This window comes from Panthera tigris, chromosome B1, assembly GCF_018350195.1.
Source record: "Panthera tigris isolate Pti1 chromosome B1, P.tigris_Pti1_mat1.1, whole genome shotgun sequence".
Classification (NCBI taxonomy): Eukaryota; Metazoa; Chordata; class Mammalia; order Carnivora; family Felidae; genus Panthera; species Panthera tigris.
In genome coordinates this window covers 138,084,964-138,104,429 of record NC_056663.1, presented here as the reverse complement: position 1 = coordinate 138,104,429, position 19,466 = coordinate 138,084,964, and the positions used below count along the sequence as shown (strand labels likewise).

The 19,466-nt window shown below is 40.5% G+C and overlaps 1 protein-coding gene across 1 annotated transcript; it reads left to right on the top strand.

The window, feature by feature from the left end:
* Window positions 1–18,146: 18,146 nt before the first annotated feature.
* LOC102948949 (thymosin beta-4-like) lies at window positions 18,147–18,281 on the top strand. Its single transcript, XM_042982716.1, has one exon. The coding sequence runs from the start codon at window positions 18,147–18,149 to the stop codon at window positions 18,279–18,281; it is 135 nt and encodes a 44-aa protein (XP_042838650.1).
* The last annotated feature ends 1,185 nt before the right edge of the window (window positions 18,282–19,466 follow it).

The following is a 19,466-nucleotide window of genomic DNA, read 5'->3' as shown; positions in this document are numbered from 1 at the left end:
GGTGATAGAATCTGTTGTGAAGAACAGTGGTGCTGATGGATGCTTCTAGTGATTTTCCCCACTGTGAGTAATGGAGAATTGTTTCTATGAGGTTATACATGATAAAGAGAGATAGGGAGGAAAATATAATGATTTTTTTTTTTAGAGAAAGAGAGAGAGTGTGCATACAAGCAGAGGAGAGGCAGAGGGAGAGAGAAAGAGAGACAGAGAGAGAGAAAGAGAGAAACCCTCTTTTCTATATTTAAATCCAAATGGCCTTGTTTGGGCTCGATCCCATGATCCTGGATCTGACCTAAGCTGAAACCAAAAGTCAGACACTTAACCGACTGAGCCAGGCACCCCAGAATGATTTTTTAAATACATATTTATTTATAGCGCTGGAGTTGGCCTTCTCGTTGTGAAACACCCACTGCTCTGGGAGAAGGGAGCAGCATAAGCTCCTCCTCAAAATATTCTGAAAAGCATAACTGATTTTTGGGGAAAAAGTGGAATTTATTTGCTTAATAAGCCTACGGATTTGGGGGTGAGGAGGGAGGAAGACTGAACCTGTAGTTATCTGAATGCGTAAGCTAGAGAAACCAGTGGGCTGAGTGGCTTCAACTAGAGTTTACTGGCAGCAAATATCATCAGAGACTCTACATTGTTCAAGCGCAGTTCATTTTAATGGCCTTCACTCTACACAAAAGTGTAAAGAAATTCCTAAGAGAAACTGGGGAGAGGACTGGTACCAACATAGAGGTAACTGAAGCCAGAAAGTGCTCTGCAGCTCAGCCCGTGTCTGTGCTTTGAGTAACAGCCACTGGCCACATGTGTATAAACTGAAAGAGCTCTAGCCTAGGATTCTAAGCAGATGGTACCAGTGGGTCCTGGACAGATAGCAAGCCACTCACCAACCATCTGACATTGAACTGCATCAGCCAAGAACCATGGCAAAAGTGAATTCATCCACTTTTCTGATTTTCCTTGTACTCGGCTTTTGGAAGCACGGTTAATCCCAGCTCTTCTCCCCAAATTAGTTGAACCCTCATGATTGCTGGACAATTTAATGGGGTGGAGAAGTCATTCAGAGAGGGATTCCGGACTTCCTGTTAATCAGAAAAGTGGTCTTCTCAAACGACTGCTTGGAAAAATGCAAGAGATGTGCCCATAGTTATTCCCAGGCTTGTGGAATGGTGAGAAACAAATACACAGGACTCGGGTATGGCACTGCGATCCAACAGGTGGAACTGATCAGCCACACAGCTCTAAACTTGCCTGTTGATTTTCGCTAAACTACGTACAGATGAAGGGAAATAAGCCAGGATGCACATTTACCCAGCATCTATGTCAGGCAAAAAAAAATAAAATAAATTTTTTTAAAAAGTTCATGTTCAGTATGAATTTTGGCATCCTGTTTTAATGCCCAAAGCAGCTTTCCATAATCAAATGCTTCTCTTTTTTTAAATTTTTTAAAATCTTTATTGAGTTTTGAGAGAGTGAGAGAGAGACAGAGTGAGAGCAGGGGAGGAACAGAGAGAGAGGGAGACACAGAATCCGAAGCAGGCTCCAGGCTCTGAGCTGTCGGCACAGAGTCTCGACGCAGGGCTCGAACCCATGAACCATGAGATCATGACCTGAGCCGAAGTCGGACGCTTAACCAACTGAGCCACCCAGGTGCCCTTATAATCAAATGCTTCTTTAAGTATCTTGGAGAAACAATTTTCTTTAATAATATCCAGTGGCTTATGCCCATCCAAAGTGCTTAATTAGTGACTATTAAAACCATACACATATTGTGCATTTGTCATTTCCTTCCTGCACATCCTGTAAACTGCCACAAAAGACCATGACCACCATAACAGATACTCCTGAGTGAAAAATTCTCCATCAATTAGTTCTAAAAGGGGAGAAAATTACAAATAAAAAGAAACACATTTTCATTGATATTCTGGTTTTCAGAGTTTAGAGTGCTAACCATTACACTATGGAACCGCCACGATATTCTGGTTTTCATTTATTCGTTCTATTATTCATTTAAAGTACCGACTATGTGACAGCCATGTGCTAGGCACTAGGATATACAAATGTGTGGAGCACAGTCCCTACAATCTAGGGATGCCCGGTTACAGTGATCGAGGAGAAAAATATGCAAAAATGTGTTACAGGATGCTTAAAGGTGGGTTTTAGACTCAGCAAGCTCATGAATCATGGTGTCATTAACCAAGATACGGAATGAATAAAGGAGGGCTCATTCGGGGGAGAAGATAAAGAATTCAGTTTTGTAATTTCACCTTGATATTGCTGCCCTGGTTTTGATCAGTGTGTCATAGTTGATAGGTACTGACTTGCACTTCAGCTGAACCAGGTTCATATCCTGCCTCTAATGATGCTGGTGCTAATCATATTATCTCAGGCAAATTTCTTAAACTCTCCAGAGCTATGACTTACTCATCTGTAAGAAAGAAAGAAAGAAAGAAAGAAAGAAAGAAAGAAAGAAAGAAAGAAAGAAAGAAAGAAAAGTTGATGATACATACCTCATAAATGGTAAGGTTTAAATGTACAATAGGACCTAGATGTGTAATTCTTTTAATAATCTCTCCACACACCTCCCCAAGCCCAAATGAACCCAAACTAAATCCTTTTGCTTCTGCTTAGTTTTGGTCTATGCCAATGAATGGTGTACTTCTCTCTGTTGCCTACAACTGCATCCTTCCTGCCATGCTGGCTGGTTTTGCAGTGTCTCTCTCACCTCTTATCCAGAGCTGAATTCCCCTAATACCAGCACTCTTCATAGCTAGTGTTGAGAAGCATGTCCTATCTCACTGCTGTCTTTAAGCCCTGGGGGAGTGAATAAAGAAAAATAAGGATGCAAGTTACCCCTCCAGTTCAAATACGCATCACCTGCTATGACCACACCTCGCTGATGGATTGGGTGTTTACAACCATGAATTTTGTCCTAACCTCCTTCATTCTTCAATTCTCCAACATCCAAGGGGGCTGATGTCCTCACACAGTCTTGGAGCGAAGCCAGGGCACACAGTAATGTCGTTCTGCTGGACCGTTCACGTGCACTGGAGGGTGACAGCTGCATCCCAGACAGCTGGTGTATGGCAGGCTGAAGTGGGATAATCACAAGCTGGGAGGGAAAAGGAAATGCTATATGGATTCACTGAAGCACAACTTCAAGGAAGAGAGAAACTGGAGACAATTAGGAAACTCAGGCTGACAAGCAGCTATCAGGAACACAGCTTTCCTTTTTAAATAAAGGCAGTTGGCTGACCAGGAAGCAGTCACAAACAGCAAAGTATCTTTCAGAGAGCTATGGCCAGTGGTAATTAAAGCACATTTCCTGTGCACCCAGTTTAGCAAGGACTGACGGACCAGTGAGGGTATTTTTGGCTACATGCTTATCCAGATTTCAACGTTGCCTCTCTGAGGAGGTATGACCATATGCCTCTCTCCTAATCCCCCTGTCTATTTCACCGGGCATCCAGAAGTAAGGCCTTCCAGTCACTCTTCATTCAGATAAAAGGACTTCAGCAGCCACAAGAGAAAGGAACACAGTACATGAGGTTAGTGAGCGGGACTGTTAGGTCAAACAGTACATGATCCGACAGGCTGACAACCGGGGATGAAATGTGCTATGGCAAAAAGAGTCAAGGGTAGATTCAACTCTGCCAACAATGTGAGAATTTGCTTCCTGGTGTATAAAACGAAGAGTTTTATACATTTTTTTTAAGAATTAAATGAAATAATATAGTGTGCTCGTGATAGGCATTTTGAAAACGGCTCCCTACTCTCTTTGATGTAGTGCAGGAAAACAGGTACAGAAGTGGGATTTCAGCTGTGCCTCTCACTGTGGCATCTATGACTCCCTCAGCACTCCTGTAAGGCTTGGTGATTAAAAGCATAAACACGATGTTGTCATAACCTAATATCGTCATTCCATTTATGTCATTTACAAGTTGACTGGTGAATAATAAAAGTACATCACCATCTCTCTCCCTCCCTCTGCAAGGCAATACACATGTAGAATGCTCATAGTTATGGTATAGATTTAAAAAAAGAAAAAAGGAAACTACAAGTCATAGTTTCTAGCTTGATGTCAGGAAGAGGGTAGAATGCCGAGTAGGCAAAGCTCTGAGAGCTTCCCACAGGCAGAGCAGCCTTTACTTTGAAATGTTTTACACATTGCCTTTCCCATAAGTTCTGCCTCTACACGAAGGATTCCATGACTGAGGAAGTAAGTTTGAAAACCACTTTCCTGTAATATTCATCTTCATGAGACCTCTTGGATAAAAAGACAACAGGATTCCTACATCCCGGGTCAATTACAAGGGCCAACTCATTCATTTAGTCTATCCAGGGCTGGAAACTGTTCCTACCAGAAGTGCTCCTACCAGAAACGGCTCTGAAATGAACCAGTCCCTGAAGTGATAGAGGGAAAATGAATCAAGGATCCGAGGGTGAGGGTTCCCAGGACCATCCTCAGGTTCGATGATCCCTCAGGATCAGCACATAGACATACTCACAGTTATAATTCATTATTATGGCTAAATGATACAAAACAAAATCAACAAAAGTAAAAGGCACATGGAGCAGAACCTGAAGGAAGCCAGGAGCAGGTTCTCAAGAGTCCTCTCCCAGGGGAGTCACCCAGCAACACGTGTGAGATGTCTACCTGGAAAGCTCAGTAGAGACTCAGTGTCCAGGATTTTTGCTGGCAGATAGTTACACAGGCATCCTCTGTCTCGTGCTGCCAAGATTCCAGACTTTCCAGAAGAAATACTAGGCATCAATGTCAACCAAATTGTTTATAGAAACAATTTAAACACAGTGAGCTACTCTTACCAGTCAGGATGGCCGGAACCCTCCCCAAAGGCAAGTTCTCAGAGGCCAACCAAACCATTCATAAGACAGTAGTCAGGCCTGCTGTGTTAACTCTTTTTTGTGCAGACATCCATAAAACAGTTTGAAAGTTGATGATGTAAGCATAATATAAACATCAGGATAGGAATGAGTTTAAACCATCCATTACCGTATAAATTCATTAACAATCCTATAAACCACGTTGGATGTTGCTCCAAGAGGAAAGAGTTACGGGAAAGACTAGAATCAACTGAGGAAACATTGTATTCTGTTGCAACCAATGCCATAAAATGTGAACTTTGAATTCATATATCAAGTTATGCATTCAAATAGGGAAAAAAGCACACAGCCATGGTAATGAAATGAGTGTAGTAAAAGAATCTTAGATCATAGTTTAATCCTCTTATTTTACAAGTAAGGACATAAAAATCCCAAGAGATTATTTGACTGGTCCAAGATCGCACTGCTGGTTAGGGGCCAGACAGAGCACAGAACCCAGCTGCCCAGTTCATAGCAGCACAAGCTTCTCCCTTTCAGTTCATTCCATCCTTCATATTTTGAGGTCTCTGGAAAAAACAATCTCTAAATTCAAACGCATTGCTTAGAATTGCGTTATGCCAGAGAAAACACAACAATGATACATGAATCTTACTTGGTGGCCACAAAATTAACAAATCAACAAATAACCCCACTGATGATATTGAGAAATGAGCTCCCAAAACTTGAAAATGTGTAAAACTTTCACACATGTAAAATGTGTTATTATGACAAAGTGAATGAAATGAGGGCAGAGCTGATCCAGGACAAGGGGATGCTAACTGGGTGTTGGGTGAATCTATGTTATCCCAGGGTATGTTCTCAGGGAATGTCCTCTGTGCTCAAATAAATTTTGACCATTATAGGTTTGGTATTCATATACCTCGTACTTTTACACTTTCTGCATCAATTTTCACAAAGCTCCTTTCTTGTGTGGATTTCGGTCTTTCACACATGGTTGGATGGAGTTAGGTCATCGTGGGGTGTCTGTAACCAGTAGCCAGGGAGAAGAGGCCATCGCTACACGGGCAGAGGTTGTGTGGTGAGGTGAGGCGGCTGGCATTGGGATCCTCGCTGAGGGAGATCATCCTTCAACTTTTTGCTTATTCTCTCCCCACCCACTTAATTCTCAAAAGGGGACACTTTTCAGGGTGAGTGGGAAGTGATATTGCCCAGACTCAGACTCTCAGAAGCCTTCGGTCTCCCTGGGGGGGGGTGGGGGGGCGGTGGTTAGAGTGGCAGGCGGAGAGGGTGTTTTACACAGGATATTAAGAGCCAAGAAAATGGAAACTTTGTAGAAGGAACCAGAGTAAAGAAAACACAGGTCGAGTCTTTGGGGATGGAAAATATAATGAGTGAACTACCAAGCGCTCATTCCACTACGTTTCTCTACCAATGTTAAGTGACGATTATTAAAGCAAAGTCCAAGTACTTTGCTTGGTACAAAATTGGTAATTACCTTAGTAGGGACTATATAAGTCCTTACATGATTTGGAAGCTAGCTTCGTGAACAAAAAGAGCAGGCGTCATGATTTAATATGACTTATGCCCTCATGATCCACTCACTTGCTCATCTCCCCACTGGCCTTAGGGCCATGAGGCTTTTATGTCTAATCTATTAAACATGCTGGATTCAATAGAGTGCAAACAAAAGGCAGCTTTTTCCCTTTTACCACTCTCTCTTTGAACCCGCTCTTGAAACTTGTTTTTTCTCTACCCTGGATGAATGCTGGGCAGTTGTCATAGCTTTCCAGGTCACTACGAAATAATAAATCACTCTCAAATAAGTAAAAACTTCATCTTATCCAATAGCCTCATAACTCCAAAGTCACATTCAATTTAAATCTTCCCCAGACCATCTTAGGTCTGCTTTAGGTTTGCCAAGAATGCAGAAGCAAAGGATGGGCACTGCTTGGTTCTCTACTTCTGTCCTTGTTCTTAATTAAACATTGTCTGGGAGAAGAAATGATGCAGTCAGTCCTCGCTCCCAACAGCTCTATTCAAATTAGTTTATTGAATTACTTCTCAAATCCTGCCGTCTCGATGGCAGCCTCAGCTGGAGTCACTGATCTCCCTCTAGCTATGGGTGCACTTGTGTCCATTTTGGCAAGAAGGGGCATAGCCTCACCACCCGCCCCCCCCACACCGGGCTGGCCTCCCTCTGCAAAAGGTCTCAGGCCATGTTACTGTGTCAGGGGAGACCATGGGAATGGGCTACCTTGGACCATCATCATGTGTCACGGACAAGACAGGCTACATAACTTGTAGGGTCCTGTGCAAAATGGAAGCGCAGGATCCTTCCTCAAAACTTATTAACAGCAGAACATTATGTGAAGAGCAAGGCTCTTCTGAGCACACAGCCACATGCAACTGCACAGATCACACGCCCATGAAGCTGGCTCCGATCACAGAACAATCCAGGATGAAGTGCGACCGGAAATCAGGAGAACTAGAGCTTCTGTTTCCAGGCAAGGGTGGAGCCTGAGAACAAAGTCCAGAGCAGAGAAGCTGAAAGCAGGCCTTTTACAGACAGATTGGAAGGGTAAAAACCACTAATTCGTCATGATATCCTAAACCCCCACATGCAGACGTCAGGTGAGCTCCAGGCACCCAGGTGCCCAAGGAGCAACAGCCTTCCTGGCCTTCCTTGTGGGCACAGGGCTCCCGAGCAAAGCCCCAGGGAGCCTCCCTTGTGGAGGAAAGCAGTGTTAACCAAGGAAATGGAACGCTGACACTGATGAAGAAGCACAGACAGGAAGGTCCCCAGAAAGCAAACTGGGAGTAAAACACAGAGGGCCTCAAACTTCTTCAAGCAATTCTGCGTCCGTCATTTCACAGATGTGGTACTGTGCCCACAGAATCATGAGGCTGAGTTTCAGGTAGCACACCGCTTGTAGGTGGGCACAGCCAGAGCCCCCTTTCTGAGAGACAAAGTGAGAGAAGACTGGCCATCGGTCACCATCACTTCACCAGCCTCGAATCTGCCCCAGGAGCAGCCTCCCTCCCCTCTTCCCACTGCCATTCCTCAGGAGGGGTGGGGGGGGGGGAAGGTGAGGGAGAGGGAGGACACTAATCTGTGGGCATTTGGGGATTCGCAGTATCTTCCCTCAGTAGGAGAGGTTATCTGTTTTGTAGAAGTGAAATCACCTTCCCAAATCCTAAAATGCCGTGAGTGGTTTCGATCTACAGTATCCTGCAATGCCATTGTGGCTCAGGTTACTTCAAAAGGGTCAACTGATGTGAAAAAGTATCAGTCCTCTCTACCAAGTGGTTCAAACAGTTGGTACTTATAACTGAGAATGTAAGACATGACAGCCCATTTCTTTCGTTTTCTCCTAGGCTGGCTTCTGGTAAGTCTGCTATTGTTTACTTATTATCCTCATTGTAGATATTTGAAACATCAGAAAAGATACTTTAATATCTAACACTGTGTAGTCACTGCTTTTAAACCTTATTAAAAAAATTAATGCTTATTTATTTTTGAGAGAGAGAGAGAGACAAAGTGCTAGTGAGAGGGGCAGAGAGAGAGGGAGACACAGAATCCAAAGCAGGGTACAGGTTCTGAGCTGTCAGCAGAGAGCCCCACATGGGGCTCAAACCCACAAACTGTGAAATCATGACCTGGGCTGAAGTTGGACGCTTAACCAACTGAGCCACACTTGTGGCCCTTTAAAACTTACTTAAAAACAAAAACAAAAACAAAAACTTGTTTTTCAGCCTTAGTTTTAAAAAAGAACTCATATTTATGTATGAGTCCATATATATTACATAATATTAGTGTTAAATAATATAATACAATGAAAATAATATCAGATATATGTGTGCAGGTATGTGTATAGAGACAGAAAGATTTGAAAAAATTTCACCAAAAAAACTACAATAATTCTCTGAGTAGTAGCATTAGAGATGATTCTCATTTTCTTCTTTACATTTTATCTGTTTTCCAACCGTTCTATGTTGATAACACATTTCACATTATCAAGAGAGAAAATTATTTTTAAATGTCCCTTGGCAACCGTAAGATGGCACATGTTTGCTTAAACATTTCTAGGCTTGCAGAATACTCCTTTATACAGTCGTCACATTTTCTTGCAATATATGTGTTTTTATAGCGTCTTTCCCCCCACTAGACATTATTTTCTTAAGATCTGTGACACTTGTTTTGATATTCCTCACTACTCAGCTATCTAGCACACATAGTAAGCAATAAATGTTCATAGGATAAATGGGTAAATTTATGAATGAATGCAATTAGGCCACCTTCTAGTTCAGACTTTAGTTAAATAACTGTTTAATTTTTTGTTACCTTTTTCTAAAAAGGAAATTATGGTTCATTTTACATACTAATTCAATAGCAATTGTTTTAAGTTTATTTATTTACTTTGGCGGGGACAAGGAGGGGAAGAGAGAGAGGGGGAGAGAAAACCTCAAGTAGGCTCTGAACTGAACTGTCAGAGCACAGCCCAATATGGGGCTTGAACTCAGGAACCTGTGAGATCATGATCTGAGCCGAAATCAAGAGTCAGATGCTTAACCGACTGAGCCACCCAGTGCCCCACAGCAATTTTTCAAAGTGACTTTATTTTAGATTTTTTTCCAAAATATTTCACTTTATTTTCATAAAAACAAAACTTTTTTTTTCTTTTTGTACTCTTTTCTTCTTTGGTTTACTTAGTATTCAATTCCATTAAAATAGTTATAAATAATAAATAAGATATACATAAATAAATATAAATTAAATTAAATTAAATTAAATTAGTTATAAGAACAACTGGCAACTGGCATGGATAGGCTTAAGGTTGAAAATGATTTGCTCTCGGGAACCATTCAACTCCATAGTGGAAGCAGAAGTGAGGGAGAGAACTAGAAAGTGGCCCGTGGGCAGTAAACACTCATCATGCAGGGCACTTGAGTCAGTGTGTTTTATGTACCCAAGCGAGTAGCCAGTTTAAGTGAAGGTCGCTAAGAGAGCTCTGACTTCCTTGCATCAGGCTTAGTTTGCCTGCAGGATGCTTTTGAAGGCATAATGGCCCTCTTCAGCCTCATAAGCTTTGCCTTCTGCTCTTCAGAAGCGAAACAAAACACTGAAAATCAGTGAACAGAAGAACCTGAATCTTTCTGTTCAGTGTGTGTGTGCTCGCACAATGCACGCCTGGGTCTGGCAGCAAAGTTACCTTTAAAAAAATTAATCAGTTGGATGTGAGACCAAAAATACCCTAAAGTCACTTCGTTACAAAAATATCCTAAAATCTGGGAAAATGGCCCAAATGCTAGGACGATTTGGATTTCATATTAACAGACAGGATCAACCATAGATGAACTTTCTGGTAAACATTTGTGCATAAGAATAAAATTGGCATCGGTTGAAAGAGAAAAACTGAAAATAAATGGGGAAGGCAAGAAGTCCTAACCTGCACTTAATTTATTTCAAAGTTAGCCTCAAAACTTCACTCTTAAATACAGTGTCTGCTTAATACTACCTAGGCTTAAATGACTTAATAAAGAGATTTCTTTTTTCAAAATAACAGTTCAGTTGGACCTTTAATTAAACACTTGTTGTTTGAATTCTATGCCCATAGCGTTCCTGGAGTTTGCAGCCCACCAGCACTTCAAATTTAATTTTGATGAGTAAATAAACATAAACCCAGATACAAAGCTAACTACAGAGTAGCCAGCACATCATAGCTGTCTATGCATATGCAAAAGCCCGGGGAAGCAAGCTTCTCCACTCACTTTCCTTCCCCCCCTGAACTGACTTATTTTTTCTTTACTGTAACCAGAACTATCCTTGATGCTCTATTATTAAGTTATATTATTAGAGAGTGCTTAGAGTATATGAAAAAAAATGTTTTGAAAAGCAAATTATTTTCTAATGAAATCAACACTATTTCTTGCAGCAGATTATTGGATATTGCAGGTGCTACTCGTAAAATACTTGTCAGCAGACCAGAAAGGAAATCGAATTGTGTAATATGTCGAAGCTACAGGTATCTTGGTTTGTATAAAGAGACTATATTATGTTAAATGAAAACTTCAGAGGAAGTTTAAGACTTATGTATAAACCAAAGTGTTATCTTAGTAATGATATATAAACACAAGTAAATTAGTTTAAAATAAATAGTTAAATCTTATACAAATCTATAGGGACAACTCATTTGATCTAAACTGGTTTTGAAAACAAGTGTATAAAACAGCGATGATTATTTCCATCTCTAAAAATTTTTTTTTAAATAGATTTAAAGTATATTGTCTTATACAGGGCGCCTGGGTGGCTCAGTCGGTTGAGTATCCAACTTCAGCTAAGGTCATGAACTCGAGGATCATGAGTTTGAGCCCCACATCGGGCCTTGTGCTAACAGCTCAGAGCCTGGAGCCTGTTTCTGATCCTGTGTTTCCTTCTCTCTCTGTTGCTCCCCCGCTTGTTCTCTATGTCTCAAAAATAAACAAAGATTAGGGGCACCTGGGTGGCTCCGTCAGTTGACCATCCGACTTCAGCTCAGGTCATGATCTCACGGTTTGTGAGTTTGAGCCCCACGTCGGGCTCTGTGCTGACAGCTCGGAGCCTGGACGGAGGCTGCTTCAAATTCTGTGTTCCCCTGTCTCTCTGCCCCTCCCCAGCTCACACTCTATCTCTCTCTCTCTCTCTCAAAAATAAATATTAAAATTTTTTTAAATAAATAAATAAATATTTAAAAAATTTAAAAATAAAATAAAAATGAAGCATATTGTCTTACAGATGTACTTTGCTGATATTATGTTTGTACTACAAAGACAAAGGACGATAAACATTGCTAGTTACAAGCTGTTGTTTTGTTGAAGTTTCAGTTTCAATGTTTATCCCTTACCAACCCTTAATCTATCCTTCCTTTATTGTTTTCTACCTTTTTAGTTTTTCTTTTCATCACAATGCAAATTTCATGAAAGCAAATACTTATCCTCTGACACTTTTATACTTTATCTCCTCACAGCAACAATATCATCTAATCAGATTATCCTGTCATTCAAAAAGATTTATCTGTACCCCGAAAGTATAAGCTACAGAAAAACAAAAACAAAAACACAAAAATAGAAAACTAGATACAGTAGATGTCATCAAAATTGAAAAGTTCTGTGCTTTAAAGGACGTCATCGGAAGAAAGGCAACACACATTTTTTCAGCTTATACAATTTGAAAATTACATAATTTTATATAATTATCAGTAAGGGACTTGCATTTAGATTACATAAAGAACTGTTACAACTCAGTAATAAAGAGACAAATAACCCAATTAAAAAAATGGACAAAGGGTTTGAATAGATATTTCTCCAAGGAGGATATACAAATGACTAACAAACAAATGAAAAGGGGTTCAACATCATTAGTCATCAGGGAACTGTAATCCAAGACCACAGGGAGACACTATTTCATACTCACTAGAATGACTATACTCAAAAAAGTCAGACACAAAGGGCTAGCATCCAAAATCTATAAAGAGCTCACCAAACTCCACACCCGAAAAACAAATAACCCAGTGAAGAAATGGGCAGAAAACATGAATAGACACTTCTCTAAAGAAGACATCCGGATGGCCAACAGGCACATGAAAAGATGTTCAATGTCGCTCCTTATCAGGGAAATACAAATCAAAACCACACTCAGATATCACCTCACGCCAGTCAGAGTGGCCAAAATGAACAAGTCAGGAGACTATAGATGCTGGAGAGGATGTGGAGAAACGGGAACCCTCTTGTACTGTTGGTGGGAATGCAAATTGGTGCAGCCGCTCTGGAAAGCAGTGTGGAGGTTCCTCAGAAAATTAAAAATAGACCTACCCTATGACCCAGCAATAGCACTGCTAGGAATTCATCCAAGGGATACAAGAGTACTGATGCATAGGGGTACTTGTACCCCAATGTTTATAGCAGCACTCTCAACAATAGCCAAATTATGGAAAGAGCCTAAATGTCCATCAACTGATGAATGGATAAAGAAATTGTGGTTTATATGCACAATGGAATACTACGTGGCAATGAGAAAGAATGAAATATGGCCTTTTGTAGCAACGTGGATGGAACTGGAGAGTGTGATGCTAAGTGAAGTAAGCCATACAGAGAAAGACAGATACCATATGGTTTCACTCTTATGTGGATCCTGAGAAACTTAACAGAAACCCATGGGGGAGGGGAAGAAAAAAAAAAAAAGAGGTTAGAGTGGGAGAGAACCAAAGCATAAGAGACTCTTAAAAACTGAGAACAAACTGAGGGTTGATGGGGGGTGGGAAGGAGGGGAGGGTGGGTGATGGGTATTGAGGAGGGCACCTTTTGGGATGAGCACTGGGTGTTGTATGGAAACCAATTTGAGAATAAAATTCATATATTAAAAAAAAAAAGTCAGACATAACAAATGCAGGTAAGGATGAGGAGAAGTCAGAGCATTCATACATTGCTAGTGATAATATCAACTGACGCAGCTGCTTGGAAAAGTAATCTCTTTTTTAAATAGTTACACACACAGTTAGCCTATGATCCAGCAATTCTACTCATCGTTATATACCCACGAGAAGCATAAAGCGATTTTCACACAAATACTTGTATACAAACGTTCCCAGCAGTGTATTCGCAATAGTCAAGAAGTGGAAACGACCCAAAGTGTCCATCAACCGATAAATGGATAACCAAATGTGGTATATCCATACAATGGAATATTATTTGGCAATAAAAAAGAACAAAATACTGAGACACGCTACAACATGGATGAACCTTGAAAACATACTAAATAAGAGAAGGCAGTCACAAAGTACCACATATTGTATTATTCTATTTGTGTGGACTTTCGAGAATAGTCAACTCTGTGGAGATAGAAAGTAGATTTGTGGTTTTCTAGGGCTGGAGGTGATGGGGAGATTGGGGATGATGGCTAAGTAAGTTTTTTTAAAAGATCCATCCCCTATCCACCAGGTTCTGTCGTTTCAAGATGCCAGTGAGCTGCAACTTGTTGGAAACTCCGTCTTATGAGTCTCTGTGCATTTATGTACTCACCTGCCCCTGGAGGTGGAGAAGTTCTGGATTTAATGTCAGAAACCCAAGGCTTTGTGTCCCATATTCCTCTAGCTATATGGTCTTGAAAATTTCACCCAACCTTTCTAAATCTTAATAAAATAGAAATCAAAATAACTACCTCACAGACACTGTGAGAAATAAAGGAGATGGCATGGGTCAAAAGACTTTGTAAATTGTCCATCCTGTATAAATGTAAATGGTTGCTGTTATCAGTTCTACAGACCCAGGACGTTGATTTTTACTTTCCCACAAGAAGTCAGGCCCAAAGAGCCCTGACTCACATCACCCAACTACATCATATGCAGGAGCCAGGGTCTTAATTAACAGTGAAAAATTACACTGTCAAGCAGATTGGATGGGCATGTCAGTCTGTCCACTCATTTCCTTTCCAGGAGAGAAATGTATTTGAGAAACTCAATTACCATTAGGAGGTTGCTCAGAGAATACAGAATCAGACCTCGGGGAGTTGGATTATCCTGGGAGCATTTTCATGAAGATATGGCAAACTAATGAGTCTCCTTCCTTCTCTACAGGGATAAATTTATTCAGGCAGACTGACAGTCTTCCTTCTTTAGAGCAGGAAACTGCTCATGAATGCTTTCCCCCCCTAGTTTTTCAGGTAATCCTCCTCCTATTCAAGGTATTTATAACTACTTCAAATTCATCACCCTCTGTATTTCATGCATTGTTACAATGAACCAATTCCCAATTTCAAACTTCTTTTGTATTTACCATATTTTGCAGGTTGACTGCTTCCATGGTGACCATTCATGACATACAAGTTCCCACTTCTATAGAAACTTTGGTTCAATCAAGGTTGACCAGAGAAGCCTGATCTAACTTACATGGTATGACTTCCTTTCTGATCCAGTCAGTTATCTTGTTTTCTTACAAACAATTTATATCGGACCTAAAAAGTAGAGTTCTCTACAAATGTGAATTATTGTGATTACTGTAAGCTCTGCAGATCAAAACTGTGATGGTTGGTGATCATGACATGATTAGAACCTGATGGTAAAACAGTCCTCAGTCCCTCTGGCCTTCCTTCCTTCCCTGCACACACTGACCATCAGTTTTTATTTAAAATCAGCTTGGCTTTGAAAGAATTTCAAGGGGCGCCTGGATGGCTCAGTTGGTTAAGTGCTGGACTTCAGCTCAGGTCATGATTTCACAGTGTGAGTTCAAGCCCTGCATCAGGCCTCATGCTGATGGTGCAGATCCCGCTTGGGATTCTCTCTCTCTCTCTCTCTCTCTCTCTCTCTCTCTCTCTCTCTCTCCTTCCCTCTCTCTGCCCTTCCCTGACTCATGCTCATACTCTCTCTCTCAAACTTTTTTAAAAAGTAAAGAATTTCAGTAATAGACAAATGAGAGTTTTGTACTATTCCAGAATAAATCATTAATTATTGATAGATTTATCAGGTCTTCCCAGAAATGCAGATATCATTATGGGTGTCATGTGGCATAATAGTGGAAAGAATGTGGATATGGAGTCAGGGGGTTGGAGAGTTCTGACACAGCCACTTTTTTTTTAAATTTTTTTAATGTTTATTTATTTTTGACAGAGAGAGAGACAGAGCATGAGTGGGGGAGGGGCAGAGAGAGAGGGGGACACAGAATCTGAAGCAGGCTCCAGGCTCCGAGCTGTCAGCACAGAGCCCGACACGGGGCTCAAACTCATGGACGGCGAGATCATGACCTGAGCCAAAGTCGGACGCTCAACCGACTGAGCCACCCAGGCGCCCCTGACCCAGCCTTTTATAAGTAATATAGCTTTGTTCAGTTACTCAACCACTCTGAGTAACTTTCTTCATCCATTGCAAATATCTTCATCTGGTGTCCTGCAATAACAAAAAATAGTGCAACATAGCAAAGATTATGAATGGTTTGTTTTAAGTACCATGTAAAGGATAGCTAGTATTATTGAGACTTTTGTACCCTTTCAAAAGACCTCTTTCGTTGTGCGTTTAAAATCAAGATTTGTCGTGGCTTGCTATGTGGCCTTCTGAAACTCTGGGTCTTTCCATTCATTATTTGAAAAGCAAAAAGAAAATGATACTTTTTCATATTTAAAAGTAATAACTGTGGTTAAATAAGTTTTCCTCCTACACATTCTTCTTATACATTTCAAAAAAGTGGCTCAGAGTATTATATACCTAAGTAAGGTTTATAGGGCAGACTCTTAAGAAATGCAGAGAAACACAAACAGTATCTGTACCAATTTTCTCATCTGATCTCACTTACTATTTCAGGAGAGAGAGAAGTAGCCCACAGCATTACAGGCCTCTGACTTCAAAGTCTCTTAGATTTTAAACTGCTGTTTGACTTGGAAAAACCATGGTCAGATGCTTGGGCTTTTTAAAAAAAAATCAAACACCATTTAAAAGTCCTGCTAACTGCATTCCCAAGCTTTTATAGCCTGATCCTTTTCCAGAAAGGAAAGAATGATCTATGAAAGGAATACTATGTAATGAAACATTTTTAGTGAGTTGAATTTTTTACTTTCTAAAATTGTTCTAACTGCTGATGATACCAGTGCCACTCTTTTATTGAATAGAACACATGCAGAAAAAAAACAAACAAAAACAAAACAAAACAAAACAAAACAACAAGTCTAATAGGGAAAGCCAGGTGTAAGGCAGTGTTAAAAGAAACAAAGGCAGTGTTTCAGACTTCTTCTCTTTAAGATGATGTTATGTGGATTGTTCATTTTCTTGGGATAGCCTTTTAGTTTCGTTGAACCTGGCTACCCCAGCCAAAGCATCTCTCACTCATTCAAAGAAGGGGTGCCTCCTTATTTTCCACTGACTCCTTGTATTAGTCCATTCAGACTGCCATAACCAAATGCCATAGACTGGGTGACTTAAACAATAGACATTTATTTCCTCACAGTCTGCAATCTAAAATTCCATGATCAGGGTGCCAGCATGGTCTAGTTCTGATGAGAGCTCTCTTCCTGGCTTGTCGGCAGCTGCCGTCTTTCTGTGTGCTTATATGACTTCTTTGTGTACATGGGGAGAGAGAGAGAGAGAAGAGAGAAAGAGAGAGACATTGACAGAAAGCTCTCTGGTATCTCCTCTTATAAGGACACTAGTCCCATCATGAGAACCCTACCCTCATGACCCCATCTATTTACCTCCCAAAGATCCCATCTGCAAACACCATCACATTGGGGGTTAGGACATCAACATATGAATTGGGGCAGGGAGGGGGGGCACAATTCAGTCCACAGCTCTCCTCCAAACCTCTTACCATAGCACATCACTAAAATTTAATGGCGTGGTGGTTTATTTGGTATTTAATTGGTGTGACAATTACTCACCAGATAAAGTGAATTGTTATGCTTACGGAAGTTATGTAAAAAAGTTAAACCCCACAGCAAGTTTAAGATCTGAATGAAAAAAGGTCAATGCGTTATTTGCCCAAAAGATTTCATATGAAAACTTTACCTGATGAATTTGCCAATATTTAGAGATTGGTCCTCAGTCTTTCAGACTCGGAAAGCAGATTTTTGTAAATGCACCTTTGAAAGCTCAACTTATAAAAAAAATCGCAATCACATAGCTCAAGAAGCTAATGTATAAATAAGAATTCTGATACTTCAGTAGACAATGACAAATATAGAGCTGTCACATACACACTAGAATACTCTCAGTGGCACAGACTACAAATTCTAAGGAGTTCTTTTTGGAGAGCCAAGTTATAATCAGAAAGCTGCCTGCTAACTAAAAATTCAAAAGACAAGAGATAATTTGCATGATTAAAATGTTTAATATCATGAGGTTAAGAAAACCTAATATATCCAGCCTCCATGTAGAAATAGCCTTAAACCAAAGGGACTATGAAAATCAGAATCTATGGGTAGGTCTTCCTCTCCCTGAATAGTGCCCAAAGTGGCCTTCCCAAGTTACTCTGCTTTTCCACACCTCTGTTGCTAAATAACCGCATGTGCCGTGGAACCCTCCAGTCTTGCTCAGGTCTGGGAGCCATTGTACCCCTTTAGTATAGTGATTATAATGTGGGAGCTCAAGAGCCAGGTGGTCTCATTTTGAATCTTAGTTCTGCCACTTCTTGGCCATGTGACCTGGAGGGCTTGATTGAAAATGCCCTCCACACCATCCCTCCATTGCAATATTAGGAAAATAATCCCACGTAGGCACTTGGTCACGACGACTCTGGAGACTGGACTTCGCTCGTTCGTGCACCTCACTGCTTCCTCTGCAACCATGTCTGGCGAACCCAATATGGCTGAGATTGAGAAGTTCGGTAAATTGAAACTGAAGAAGACAGAGTCTCAAGAGAAAAATCCACCCCTTTCAAAAGAAATGATAGGACAGGAGAAGCAAGCAGGCAAATCATAGTGAGGCACGCACTGCCAGATACGCACTGTACATTCCACAAGCATTGTCTTCTTATTTTATTTCTTTTAGCTGTTTAACTTGGTAAGATGCAAAGGGGTTGGATCAAGTTTAAATGACCATGCTGCCCCTTTCACATCAAAGAACCCAGAACCGCTGACCGTGAAGGCCACCCCTGCCTCTCCCAGCTGCCTGTCTGACTGGCAGAGAAGGAAAAGACCTTGCAGCTTGGTGAAGGAGGAAGTTGGGGACGAAATCTAGAGTAAAACCCAAGCTGGTCCAAGATGTCCTGCAGGCTGTAAAATGCAGCTTAATCAGAATACCATTTTTTTCCTCAAATGATTTTAATTACTGGAATGCACGATTTTTTAGTATGCAAATAAAAAGCTTTAAAATATGGGGCAAAAAAAGAGAGAGAAAATAATCCCATTTAATTTGCAGCGTTGTTGTAAAGATAGTGCTTGTAAGGCTTTTAGCACATTAGCCTTAATGAATACTAAATAAATCTTCACTATTAGTTGTAAGAAATTTGCAAATCTCTGCTTTAGTTCATTATTGGATTTTAGGGTTAAACTCTCAGGGTGCAGTCTCCTGTCACTTATTTCCACTTTCCTTGCAGCTGAAGTTTGTCTCACATTTGCTCTTGAAAGCTACAACCTATCGTATTGATAGAGCCAGGTGATATAACGCTCTGTAGAGTACACACTGACTTCGTTTCTAACTCACTAGATAACATAATTTAACAGACGACTTCTGGAGATAATGTTATTTGCCACTTTTCTAGGACAGAAGCTCAGGTCATCACTGTGGAAAGTTTGTGATGGTATTGAAAAGAGGCAGCAGGAGAGGATGACTATAGAGGCCAAGGGGAGAGGAAAACTGCTTATGCTCTCCTGAATTTCCCGAAACCTATGGTTATCTCTTTCTTTAATCTTATACTCTGTTGCAAAATACAACGCTTCTACCCAAAAGAACATATACTGGTTTTGTTAGTAATTATTTCCTTGCCTTTATTTATACTTTTAACCACCCAAATATTAACCCATAACTACTATAGTGTACCCTGGTTTTGAACTTTATATAAATGTAATCACACATTATTTTACATCTGACTTCTTTATCTTATTTTTATGTTTTCAGTTTTACTCATGATTCGGGATGTAGTTGGAGTTCACTAATTTCACTACT